The sequence below is a fragment of the Hemicordylus capensis genome, chromosome 2 (genome assembly GCF_027244095.1).
Source record: "Hemicordylus capensis ecotype Gifberg chromosome 2, rHemCap1.1.pri, whole genome shotgun sequence".
Lineage (NCBI taxonomy): Eukaryota > Metazoa > Chordata > Lepidosauria > Squamata > Cordylidae > Hemicordylus > Hemicordylus capensis.
The window spans coordinates 189,325,205-189,338,233 of NC_069658.1; the positions used below are offsets into that span (position 1 = coordinate 189,325,205).

A 13,029-nucleotide genomic window follows, 5' to 3' on the forward strand; every position below is an offset into this window, starting at 1 on the left:
ACAGACGATCACTACATGAGCTTCCGAAAGGTTTTTTTGACTCACACATGAGGAGAAAACAGGAGTGTGCACAGCTCCCAAACTAGAGTAGGATGCTTTCTCCTCCCTTTTTAATCACTGTGTGAACTGTCTTACTGAACTGTCTCAATCTTTTGGTCCTTCCACTCTCACATTCAGTCAGTTTCTCATGCATACCAATAGATGTGGCAGTTATTATTTCTCCTACCTCCCATAAACACCGTGAAGGCACATGTCTGTAGCATGGTTTGACTCTGAACATTTCATGTTTTTCTTAACAACCTCAGCCAAAATCTTCACCCTCTCCCTGTGGTGTGTGTGTTTGTACATGGAATAGTAGTTTGCCACATCTAGAACATATGCACAGATATGTTCTTAGACTTTGTCTGCACTTTTAAACATTCCTGGATTTTAATTAATTAAATTAATTTAGAAATCTGGATCTTGGATGTAGAATAATTTCTGGCAAGAAGCACATGCATGGAAATTGCTGAAAAGCATACATTCCCAGTCACACGTTTTGGGTTGGTCCTGAAGGAAGATCTGGATGTTTTAGTTGTTGGATTTATGGAGCTCTCAAACAACAGCACATTGTGAGTGGGGGTCATCAAGTGTGCAACTGGGGAGTCTCCAGCTCACTGCTGTCTCCCCAAGACAGGGAGCCAAATGAGCCATCAAAATGGAGGGGACACAAAAAGCAATAATGTGGTTTACATGAGAAGCCCTACCTGAGCTTGCAAGGCTTACCCAGGTGGGGCTGCTCATGTGGAGCACCAGAATTGGTCCCAATCTCAGAGCTCTTCACCGGGGGTAGCCGGGGTTTTGTACCCGGGCTTATAGAGCATGCCCTTCAACCCCAGTCCCACTCCCTGGTTGTATGAATGTTTGGGTTGCCTGTAGCCCCGGGTGGCAAGAGCTCTTGGCATCGGATAAATCCCCCAATGCACCACACTCCTCATGCAGTGCATGGTGGGTTTCAGGAGGCTGCAGCCTGCTCCCGCCCCCTTGCCAATTGTGGCCATGTGGCAGGAGTGATCTCAGAGCAGCCAGGATCATGTGGGGGAAGGTAGGTTGCGTCTTGCTTCCCCAGCTTACCAGGAACAGTTGTTTGATGTTTGAATGACCTTACTGTTATATGAACTAGAATGTTATATGAACTAGAATAGGAATAAGGATGGCAGCAATAACTGTGGGACTCACCTGGGTCTGCACAGCTGCCGGTCTCTGTTTCCTCATTTCTAGGACAACATCAAAAATGCTGAAATGTGGAGGGATTCTCTGAAAGACAGGAGAGAACTTGACACCTGGGCATCAAAGCATCCTCAAGTTAAGTACATTAATCTGGATCTGTCCACACATTTGTTACTCTGTCTTGTTACTCCCCTTTCCACTCACAGTTTCCACTCAAAGTTCTCCCTGACCCATATCTTAAAGGCAGGAAAGCTGGCAGGTGTCCTGGAACCACAACCCTAACCATTAAAAAAACCAAACACCTTCCTTGCAAATAATAATCTCAGGCCCTGCTCATGACCCCGCCACTAACAGAGATTTGGTTGGCGGGGACTAGAGACAGGGCCTTTACGGTTGTGGCCCCTCGGCTTTGGAATGTCCTCCCTGAAGAGCTTTGCCATGCTCCCTCCGTCAGTGTTTTTAAAATACATCTTAAAACACACCTTTTAAAGGAGGCTTTTTAATATAATTATTATTTTGTTATATCTGGTAGGTTCTTTAGCTTTTTATAATTTTCAGTTTTAATTTGAACCTAATAATTGTTTTTAATCTGACTTAATTTTTTTTAAAAAATTTTTATTACTTGTATCTGTGTCTATCTTATTGTTGTAAGTCGCCCCGAGCAGAATTGCACTGGAGGGGTGGGGTATAAATATTTCAGATAGATAGATAGATAGATAGATAGATAATCTAGAGATCAGAGAGAAAGTTTTAACAGAAACCTCTTTTTGATGTGCTGTTTATCCATGTAAGAAGCTTTTTTATATGAGGAAGCATTCCAAAAATAGGACACGCTCCATGTCTTTTATCCCCTCTCCTCCCAAAACCTTGCTTCCTTGGCAGGAGCCAAGTCTGAGATGGAGATCTGATACAAAGGCTTGCTGTTGGAGATGGAGTTCCAGTGCATCGACCTTTTGCACCAACTACCTTTTGGCACTGGGAGTAGAGGTAGTTAGTGAGCGTCTCCTTACCTGTCCCTTCTTGCCTCTATGACCCCTGCCTTGACTCCTCAGGTACTTCCTGTGCTGAGTCAGTTCTCTTCCTTTCCTCTTAAAGAGCAGATGGAAGCAGCTCTCTCTTCCTACCTATTCATTAAGGAGTTTATACTTAGGATAGGTCTTTCCTATTTCAAATGTACTTAACCAATAAACCTATTTAGTTAGGAACATAGGAAACTGCCATATACTGAGTCAGACCATTGGTCTATCAAGCTCAGTATTGTCTTCACAGACTGGCAGCGACTTCTCCAAGGTTGCAGGCAGGAATCTCTCTCAGCCCTATCTTGGAGAAGCCAGGGAGGGAACTTGGAGCCTAGATGTTCTTCCCAGAGCAGCTCCATCCCCTGAGGGGAATATCTTGTAGTGCTCACACATCAAGTCTCCCATTCATATGCAGCCAGGGCAGACCCTGCTTAGCTATGGGGACAAGTCATGCTTGCTACCACAAGAACAGCTCTACAATTTAGTTTAGATTGTACTACAATCTGTACCAGTTTAGATTGCACTACAATCTCCATGTGTATCCTTAAAGTAACTGCAACAGCTCAGCTCTGCACTACTCTGTAACTGGAGTGGGCAGCTTCCTTCCTCGCGACGGCTCATGTACTCTTCTACTGTCAGTACTATCGTGACATTCGGCATAAGCTTCTCTCCCCATATATTAGCGCATATCCAGGCGGTACTGAATCTTCTTATCTTAATTTCCTCTTGACAGATCAGAATGACTTTAGATCCTATTATGTGGCCAAGTTCTGCCTCATAGCTAGCAAAATTCGTTTAAAGTTTAATAAGAACGAAACACTTTAGCACCTGTATGTATGTTGCGTCCACTTGTTGGATGTGCTGATGCCATACATTGTTTAGAATACAATATGGAATGAGATTTAACACTGTTCTGTATCAGGCTCCCAATTTTGCTGGCTTGCCCCCTTTAGACTCAGTATCATTCTGATACCAGTGTTGATTAATTTTTACATATAGTTTTATGTTCATAGTCTTAACTTTTAGCTGCTTCTACTCACTATCCCATGTTTTTAGGTAATTTTATAGAGATCCCTTATTACTTTGTAGGAGTAAATTGTCTTAACTGTTTTTTGTTTGTTTTGTTGTTATGCTGGTCAAAGACCAACATAAAGACATAGTAACATAGGAACAGAGGAAACTGCCATGTCCTGAGTCAGACCATTGGTCCATCTAGCTCAGTATTGTCTTCACAGACTGGCAGTGGCTTCTCCAAGGCTGCAGGCAGGAATCTCTGAGCCCTATCTTGGAGATGCCAGGGAGGGAACTTGAAACCTTCTGCTCTTCCCAGAGCGGCTTCATCCCGAGTGGAATATCTTGCAGTGCTCACACATCAAGTCTCCCATCCAGATGCAACCAGGGCAGACCCTGCTTAGCTATGGGGACAAGTCATGCTTGCTACCACAAGACCAGCTCTCCTCTCAAGACCAGATCTCCTCTCTAAGACTATGCTATGCTATGCTTCCTCTTGGTGCTTTGCTAAATAATTACAAACCCCAACACATGTTACATCATTTTCAGCTGCCCTTGAAAATGGTTCAGAAGCTTCAATTGGTTGAGATACGACCACCAGGTTAGTGGGGGCAAACCAACAGGAACACATCACACCTATACTGTGCCAGTTCTCTTGGCTGTCAGCCTGCTTCTGGGCTCAGTTCAGTTTTAATTTTTAAGGCCCTTTATGACCTGGGACCATGCTACCTCATGGACTGCCTACTCGTATATTTCTCCACCTAGCAACTGAGATTTGCCACCAAGGCCTTGCTCTCTGGCCTGCTATTAGCTGGGATCTATTTGGTGGGTACCAGGGACAGGGCCTTCTCACTCGTGGCCTCCCTGTTCTGGAACTTTCTTCCTAGAAAGTTCTGAATAGCTCCCTTACTCCATGTATTTAAAAGCAACTTTAAAACTTTTATTGTTGTTCTTTTGTTTTGTTTTGATGACAATGCTTTATTTTAAATATTGCTTTGATGTTTTATCTGTGAGCTGCTCTGACTTTTAATGAGGAGCGGGATATGAATCCATCAAATATATGCATAATAAGATGAATGCCAAAACCCTAGCTCTTGTGTCAGCTCCCATGGCACAGGCAGCAGGAGCCGGCCAACTGGGTCTACTCTAGCCTATGTGCAGATGCACAAGCATGTTCAGTCATGCTCCCCACCACTTACTGTGATCTCATGCTGATTCATAGGTCCTTGTGCTAGATCCTACATGCTTGCTTTGCTTAGCAGCACAGTTGCTCATAGAAATAGGCCAGAAGCAACAAGGCCAGCGCACACAGACAGACAAACAGATCAGACCCAGTTCATATTTCTTTGTCTCCTCTCTAAGAGTCACGCTAAAGGTTGTTTTCTGTAAGTGCTCCAGGAAAGTGTTCTTGGTCTTTATTCAGTACATATCAGCTTATCAAACTCCCAACTTGGCTTGGGAGGATTTTTTTTTTTTTTTTAAATCTTCTGCTCATACTACAGGCACCCCTCACCCCGCCCGGCTGCTCTGGGAGAAAATGCTTCTATTTGAACCAAGATACCTGTTTGAGAAGCAGCTGCCGGATGTAGTCTAGTGTACAGATCACACCTGTCCGTCCACAGCCTGCACTGCAGAATAGAGGAGGAAAGGAGAAGACGATGGAGCCAGGGTGGTCTATAAAATAACTGAGCAGTTTCACACCAGTTCAGGTCAGGAGTTGCAATGCAAATGAGAATATGGAGGGGGCAGCTTGTTCAGCAAGGCAGGAAAAATATCATGAGCCAGTGGGGCCCCAGCTAACTTTCAGGCTTTATGAGTCATGTGACAAGAGTACGAATCAATTTGCACCGTTTCTAGTTAATCTGGCAGATACCAGGGCCAAGTTAGATGTTCAAGGAAATAAAGTGTTTCTTAAATACATGCTTTCCCCTTCGCCCTGTAAGTTTTTGGTTTTTATTTATTGCTAATTTTTTTATACTGCCTTTCATTAAAACAATCTCCAGGCAGTTTACAAAACAGTTAAAACAATGTAAGACTATAAAACAGTTACACAATAAAAATATTAAATTGGAATATCAAACTACAAATCTAATTGAAAGTTCTAAAAACATACACAAACAATAGGACCATAAAATACAGAGCAGCAGCAAGAAAAGCAGCACGCATCTAAAAGCCTGGTTAAAAAGCCAAGGAGGCTGTTCTCACGAGCAGCCAAGCCCAGGCCTAGTGCAGCTAAGCCCAGCCTTGGCTGCCTGTGGGAACCTATGACCAGCTCACAAGTCTATGGTTCACCGGCTACTTACAGCCAGTGCTGACATACTGACGGGCACCCGCCTGTTGCCGTGGGGGATTCCCACAATGCACCGCACACTCATACAGTGCAGTGTGGAATGTCTAGGAGCCGGGACACGTTGTTGTTCTGACCCCTGCACCTCTGTGTTGCAGGCATGTAGCGCTGCTCATCTGGGAGCCATATCAGTCCACTAGACCAAAAAACCCACAGTCAAAAGAGGACAATACTTCTATTGGGATAAAGTCAGAAAGCAGCAAGTCCCTGAGTTCTCTAGAACCCTTCAGCAGGCTAGATGTTAAGCAAAAAGATCACGTGCAAGGGAGAAAGGGCATTCTGGAACAGTATCTAGAATCTAAAAATGGAGTGAAGAGGATTTTATACAGACTTGAATCGGTCTGATAGGCATGAGACAGTTTTACTACACACCTAGACTGCTGGAATGAAGCAGCAACAAATGGTTTGGGAACAGAAATTCCAGGAGTTACTCAATCCAGTTCCCAGCACTTAATCAAAACACACATCAAAGAACCAGTTTCTCTCTAGGAGAGCAGCAGTCTCAATCCTACCTGCAGTGTATGCAGACAGGCACAGTGTCTTCACCCTGTTTATGCCTCACTTGCTCGATCATGGCAAGGAAGTAGCCGTAAGTGTCTGGGATGCCCCGGTCTGGCCAGGCAATATACTGGAAATGGGAGACAACCCGTTCCTCCTGGGATGGAAAAGGGAGTGATCAGTACAGCTCCATTGATGCTGCTTCCTGTGGCATGCTGTCCCTCTACAGTGTCCCCCTTTGGATGCTTTAACACAGAATGCGCTACTGCAAAGGAGATCCCTCACGCTGCTTTCACTCCCATGTCTGGTTACTGATTCAGATTTTACATTTGCATTACAGACCAATGTAAGGAAAGGCCACTGTAAGCCTCATATGTGAAAATACCCATGTGCCACTGGTTTAAATTAATTAATGTCATGGTTCCAACCAAAGAAATCTGGGAACTATAGACCTGTGAAATGGCTAGGGACTTTTAGCAGAGACTTCTCAGCACAAACTACAGTTCCCAGGATTCTTCAGGGGAAGACATCAAGACCAGACTTACCATGAGGTGGAATGAGGTGGTTGCATCAGATGGCAGATGTGGGGTGCAATTAAATGGGTGAGTGGTCTGTCTGTCTCTCTCTCTCTATATATACATATAACTGTGAGGAGGAGCAGTGTGGTGAGGGCTTCATTTAGATTTTCTGCCTCTGGTGTCAAAATGTTTTGCAGGTTCTTGAAACCAGGACAGCAAAGCCACTTTCAGACTGGTTTTGTCTCTATGCCCATGGTTGCTACATCACAGTAGTTTCCCTTACCGAGTCACGAATTTTCTTCCCTCCCCCCACCCCAACTGCAGTGCTTGCATCACATTGCCCCTCAATACAGGCAACATTCCTTCCTTGGTCAGAATAAGAGTCAAAACACACATTTTGTGGGAATGCAGGCTAAAGAGGCAGGCTTCCAACTAGATGCAGCCCTTCTTCACCAAGACGGGCTGCACAAGGTGGGGGGATCCCAGCTGAGATTGCGGCACCTCAGGGGAAGGTTCGCCCTTCCTCCTTGCACATTCCACCCCCCACCCCCCACTGCCCATAACCTCCCGCTCCTCAGCAGTATTTTGCCCTTGAAGTGAAATAGTCTCTTGGAGGTCAAATAACTCCTTCAGGGGGAGTGCCTGAGGGTGCCTGAAGGTGGGTGACCAGTCCCTTTTTCCATTTGTTTGCAGAATGAGTTTTGTTCTGGGCGGCAGTATCAAGGCAGTGTGCGTGCATGTGCATTCAGAGTAGGGCCTTCCTGGTTCAACCTGAGCGGGATCTAACATCAAAAAACTTGTGTGAGAGCACATGTGAGCACACTGGTGACCACCTGGCTCAGCCATCCCTAAAGCTAGTCCTGTGCGGAGTTGTGCACTGTGCTGCTCCTCCCATCCCAGCTACAGCAAGTGATTTCAGGGACCGTGAGCAGGGGAGTGCACACCCTCTAGGCCTGGACCTGCATGGCTCCCCCTACAGTCCTATCTTGATCTACAGAACGATAGCCTTACCTTTTGAAATGTCAGAGTCAGCTTCCGCAAAATGACATCTGGATTGAGTTCCTGCTCCTTAGCCTGAGAGAGAGACCAGAAAACACGCCATGAACAACCCTGCAACCCATATGTGCAGGAGAGGTCTCATTCTTCCAGATATGCTGCTGTCTGAGGTGCAGGTGCAACTACAGAACACTTGCATAGAGTGGTTCAAAGTTATAGGATTTGATTGTAAACCACACATTCCTCCCACTGCTTACCCTTAAAGTGTCTTGGGAAAATGACTTTCAACACGGAATCAAAGGAGTGGATGAACATATGGAAATGGAAGCCGGTTATTTCCTCTTTGGCCCAAATTAAGGAGAACATTCTCAAAGTTTTCCATAGATGTTACCTGACCCCAGTAAAAACAGCATATATCCAAAAAGACTGCTCTCCACTTTGCTGGAGTGGTTGCGGGTTGAAGAGAACCTATTTTCATCTTTGGTGGACCTGTCCTAGAGTCTCATCCTTTTGGACAGAGGTATTCATGGAGATGAGCAGGATTACAAACCAGCAAATAGGATTATGCCCCCAGCTTGTGTTAGTAAATGTATTTTCTGGGATCAATACAGACGTGATATTAAAAAAAAATTAATTGTGTATATGGAAACTGCTGCCAGGTTAGCTATAGCCAGACATTGGAAAAAATCAAACCACGTCGATTAATATCTGGTACAAGAACATATGGCATATTGTGATCTCAGAAAAGCCAACCCATATTATTCGGTCCCGTCCAAACCAGACTACAAATAATGCTTTCTATGTAATTGGGTCATGTTTTATTCTTTACACTAATCGATTTTTATTTTAATTTAATTTTTATTTTAATTTATTTTAATTATAATTTTTATTTAATTTTTAGACTAAAATTATGGTTGTTTTCCAACCCTAGGCAATATTAGAGTTTGGATGGATTGATGAATCAGCCTTTGTCATATTATGTGTTGCTGTTTGTGTTTGGATCAATATTGTTTAGCATTGTAAATTTGTTTTAATAAAGGTTTTTTTTTTTAATTAAGAAAAAACGAACGCTTGCATAGAGTACATGCATGTTGTTGTTCTAGTGTGGAGCTGCAGCATCTGCACAGTCTGGCTCTGTGTGATTGACACTGCAGGAATGTCTAGATGACAAACTTAAATCAGTTTAACTTCAGTGGCTCTGCCCAGCCACCCAACCCTCCCCTGTGAAATCAGGACTCTTGCCAACATATGGAAATCAGTTGAAGATGGTCCTAGTTAACCTGACAGGAAACAGGTTTAGAACAGACCAAAGGGAATGCAAAGGGAATATCTTCTTCACACAACAGATACTCATCTTATGGAACTGGCTGACACAAGGTGGTGGTGGTGGTCACTTATTCACACCCAGACTAGATGATTCACCCATCATGCACCTGGGGCCTGCATGCTTGATTTTTCAAGCATAAATAGCAGCCACACAAGGCTCTGATCTAGACTGAGATCACAGCATGGATGGAGAAGGAGCTTTTAACCAAGGAGTTCTCAACCTCAGGTCCCCAGATGTTCTTGGAATACAGCTCCCATCACCCCTAGCCACAATGGGGGCCTATGTGCTTGATTTTTCAAATATAAGCAGCAGCTGTGTGAGGCTTTCATCTGGATCGAGACTACAGCATGGTTGGAGAAGGAATGTTGGAGAAGGAACGTTTAACCTGGGGGTTCTCAACCTTGGTCCCCAGATGTTGTTGGACTACACCTCCTATCATCCCCAGCCATAATAGTGGCCATTGTGGCTGGGCATGATGGGAATTGTAGTTCAACATCTGGAGACCCAAGGTTGAGAACCCATGCTTTCACCTGGCCTTCCAACCAGCGCTGACACTCTGCTGACACTTCTCACACTACTGCTTATCTGCCTATCCAGACTTCATCATCTCACCTGTGCTATGGAGAAGGGTCCAAATTGCAAGGTCTCCTCTGCCAAAGGCCAGTACCGCTCACATTTTTTCTGGAGAAAGGAAAACAAAGAAGTTTAGCTAAGACTCTGGGATGGCAGCAACACCTCCCTGTTGAAGTCACAAGGCTGGAGTGCATGACACAACAAGTTGTTCCTCCTGATTCTCGATACCATCCATCAGTAGGTCTCACCTTGCCCATTTCCACTTCCCGGCATGCCATGACGATCACCTGCAATTAGAGAACACCATAAAGGAAGGAACAGCACTCTGCTGATGTGAAATGCCTTGCTCTGTGATGGGCAGGGTGGAAAGAGGGCTTGTATATTGCAAGGACACCTCCTGGAGCTGCTCTCAGTTAAAATAAGGTGACACAGCGTCACAGGTGTGGGACATGTTTTAGCCTGACACTAACAGAATGGAAAGCCTTTTATACATAAGAATGAATGGCAGTTCTTCTCCTATATGGTGAATCAAAGCGGTACAGTCAAGTACACAGATGGGTGCTAAGCCTTCTCCTTGCCTCTGATGACCTCAGGTTTGCTCATCACCCAGCTTGGGTCACATGCAGATTGTTTACTTTTGAGGAAGGGCTGTAGCTCAGGGGTACAGCACTCATTTGCATGCAGAAGGTCCCAGGTTCAGTCCAGGTAGGGATGGGAAAGACCTCATCTGCAACCCTGGAGAACCACTGCCAGCCAGTGCAAATGATACTGAGCTAGAAAGGCCAATGGTCTGACTGAGATGAAGGAAATCTCTTATGTTAAAGCATGCAATTGAAAGCTGAGTGCCTGCGGATTAAGTCACTTATTTTGAACTGGTTGCTATTTGTGTATGTTTAGGAGTCTGGTTCTGGTTCAAGACAACCCAGAGATTTTAGATTTGAGTTCAATCACAGAACAGTGACAGAACCTCTTTCTAAGCTGGTTTTTGGGTTTAGGATTTGACTTCCTGGGCTTTCGGTCAGTCTAGAGTGTGATGAGATGTCTAATCTACTGAGTCCCATTTCGTTCCCAGAACTAGACTTAAAACCCAGAAACCCAGTGCCATGACCCCAGATCTGGGACCCCCTCAACTACAGAATGAGGTGGCAGTTCTGGGAATGAGAGAGGGTGAGAAGACTCTGAGACAAGGCTACACAACCAGTCTTCCAGCTGCTCTTGGACTACAGCTTCCATTATTCCCAGTCATGGTAGCCAATCATCAGGGATGATGAAAGTTGTAGTCTAACAACAGCTGGGGAATGAAAGTTGTGCAGTCCTGCCCTAAGACCTAGTCCCCAGGCAACCCCTCTGCCAGCAAGGACCTTTACACACAGCGGGCTTTACCGCAAGTTTAAGGGGAGGCTTTACTGCAAACTTGAAGTTGTCCCCAAAACCCGACACAAATAGTGGATTTTTTTGTACCCCGGATATAAATTGGACTACACTCTAATGTGCAGTAAAAAACCTGAATTATGTGTGAACTTCTCCCCGATAACTTGCAGGGACTTCGTGCTAAAGCTGGTCAATATGTGAACGCACCCCCTCCATCCTGGAGGAGATGTGAGTTAAAGGGCTTTAAAAGCCCCATGTGAAAACCTTCCAGGAGAAAGAACAGCAGGAAAACCAGGGGAACCCGAGTCAGCACCCCCACCATGACTCAAGGACATGTCCTTGCCTTCACCCTCTGACTCAGATAAGTCCCTTGAGGACCGGCCAACCCAAGCAGAGGTCATCCAGAGCCACCAGAGCCAGCACTTAGAAAATTGTCAAGGCCCCTTTAAACAACAGAGCCTTCCTCAAGGAAAGAGTGTGGCCTGTCCACCCTATCTGGGCAGCAACTATGAAATATGGCAGTCAGCTCCAACCATCTACTGGAGCAAGGGTAGGCAACGTTGGCTCTCCAGCTGTTGAACTACAACCCCCATCATCTCCAGCCACAATAAATAAATAAGTTGTAAGTCAACAACAGCTAGAGAGCCAAGGTTGCCTACCACGGCACTGGAGCAACATCCATCTCATGCCTGCTGAATCCAGCTGGCGATCTGCTGCTTGGAGTTATTTGAGGTCTTGACTCCTGTCCTGACCCCCTTTTCTCCTGGAGTTGTCCAAGGTCTGCATCCCTCCCAGTTCCTGGCTTGGTCTGGAACATCCAGCTATTCAACTCACCTTCACCCTGTACTGCCAAACCATATGCCAGAAATCAAGCACCGTGTGCGCAAGAGGCCCTTGTGTGGCAATGTAGCATCTCTTGTTGTCCACACCCTAGGAAATCAAAGAGAATGGCAAACATCAGACAGTCCCCTGCTTTTTGCCGAACTTCCCCTCCTACAACTATGTCTGGGAATGGCCCAGCACTGATGAGAACAGGAAAGCTCTCCATACAAAGGAAAGGCTGGGCGACTTGCTCTCTTGTGAGCTAGAGCAAGCTTGCATTTTCTATTTGCACTTTATTAACACAAGTGGCATGCTGTTGTAAGTAGCATGGCCAATGCTAAGCTATGGTTGTGCACATATTGCCCACTCCTATCATATTCATATTCCCCAACTGCAGCTCTTAAATGTGGAAGATTTGACTCAGCCCTTGAGGGGGGAAAAAAACCCCTTTATCTAAACTTAGTAACATAAAAAATTTAAAAACATTATGCATTTGGGATTCTTTGTACTTGTCTCGTGGTTCTGGAGTCTTTAGGGCACTTTGCTATCATATTGTTAAGCTCTTCCCTGTAACCATGAGGACTAGAAATCTTATTTATGTGATACTCTGGATGCTCTGCATTGTAGGAAGAGCCTGCACTGTCTCTAATGCAGTGAGCTCACACTGTATGCCAGAACATGCTTCAGAAATTAAATAATAAAAAGCTGCTGTGAACCTAAAGAGTAGGTTGCCTGTTCCATCTCTGCGTGATTCACTGCCCTGGCCATGCCTTTTCCCAATCAGCCTCTGTTGAGGGTGGTTCAGTAAGTTGCATCTCTGCATCAAGTGTGATTGGGTCCTTAAAACACACCTGATGCAAAGATGCAGCGGAATGTCCCACCCTCAGAAGAGGCTCCTTGTTGTGTCTGTGTATGAGTTGTTGCTCTGGGCTGCCCTCCTCCTAATCACAAGGCACACTCTAATCTGTGACTCTTGCGGAAACGCAGGAGGTGGGTCATTATTACTCTTACTCTTAATTTGAAACAATGCTGCACCAGCACCCCCAGCGATTGGTAACTTGGGACACACTGCTTCAGGGTTTCTTAACCTTGGGCCCCCAGATGTTGCTGGACTAGAACTCCCAGAATCCCCAGCCACAAAGGCCATGTCTGGGGATTCTGGGAGTTGTAGTCCAACAACATCTGGGGGCCCAAGGTTAAGAAACCCTGCACAGCTTCATGTACTCTGCCTGAGTATAAGAAGCTGCCTTCTAATAAGTCAATCCATTGGTCCACCTTACTCGGTATTGCCTATATTGACTGGCAGTGGCTTTCCGGGATTTCAGTAAGAGAAGGGTC

The 13,029-nt window shown here is 45.3% G+C and overlaps 1 protein-coding gene across 4 annotated transcripts in view; it reads right to left on the bottom strand.

The window, feature by feature from the left end:
• Nucleotides 1-13,029, bottom strand: part of PTPN18 (protein tyrosine phosphatase non-receptor type 18) — a 63,155-nt gene that overhangs the window by 22,123 nt on the left and 28,003 nt on the right. For 2 of the 4 annotated variants that reach the window (XM_053295861.1, XM_053295857.1), the window contains exons 4-11: nt 11,704-11,799; nt 9,747-9,785; nt 9,538-9,606; nt 7,614-7,676; nt 6,099-6,241; nt 4,801-4,867; nt 2,220-2,333; nt 1,219-1,296 (exon numbers count right to left, since the gene is read on the bottom strand). In XM_053295861.1, coding sequence (XP_053151836.1) covers nt 1,219-1,296; nt 2,220-2,333; nt 4,801-4,867; nt 6,099-6,241; nt 7,614-7,676; nt 9,538-9,606; nt 9,747-9,785; nt 11,704-11,799 — 669 coding nt within the window. The remainder of the gene's footprint in view (nt 1-1,218; nt 1,297-2,219; nt 2,334-4,800; nt 4,868-6,098; nt 6,242-7,613; nt 7,677-9,537; nt 9,607-9,746; nt 9,786-11,703; nt 11,800-13,029) is intronic. The other 2 variants (XM_053295860.1, XM_053295859.1) reach the window with 1 other exon arrangement.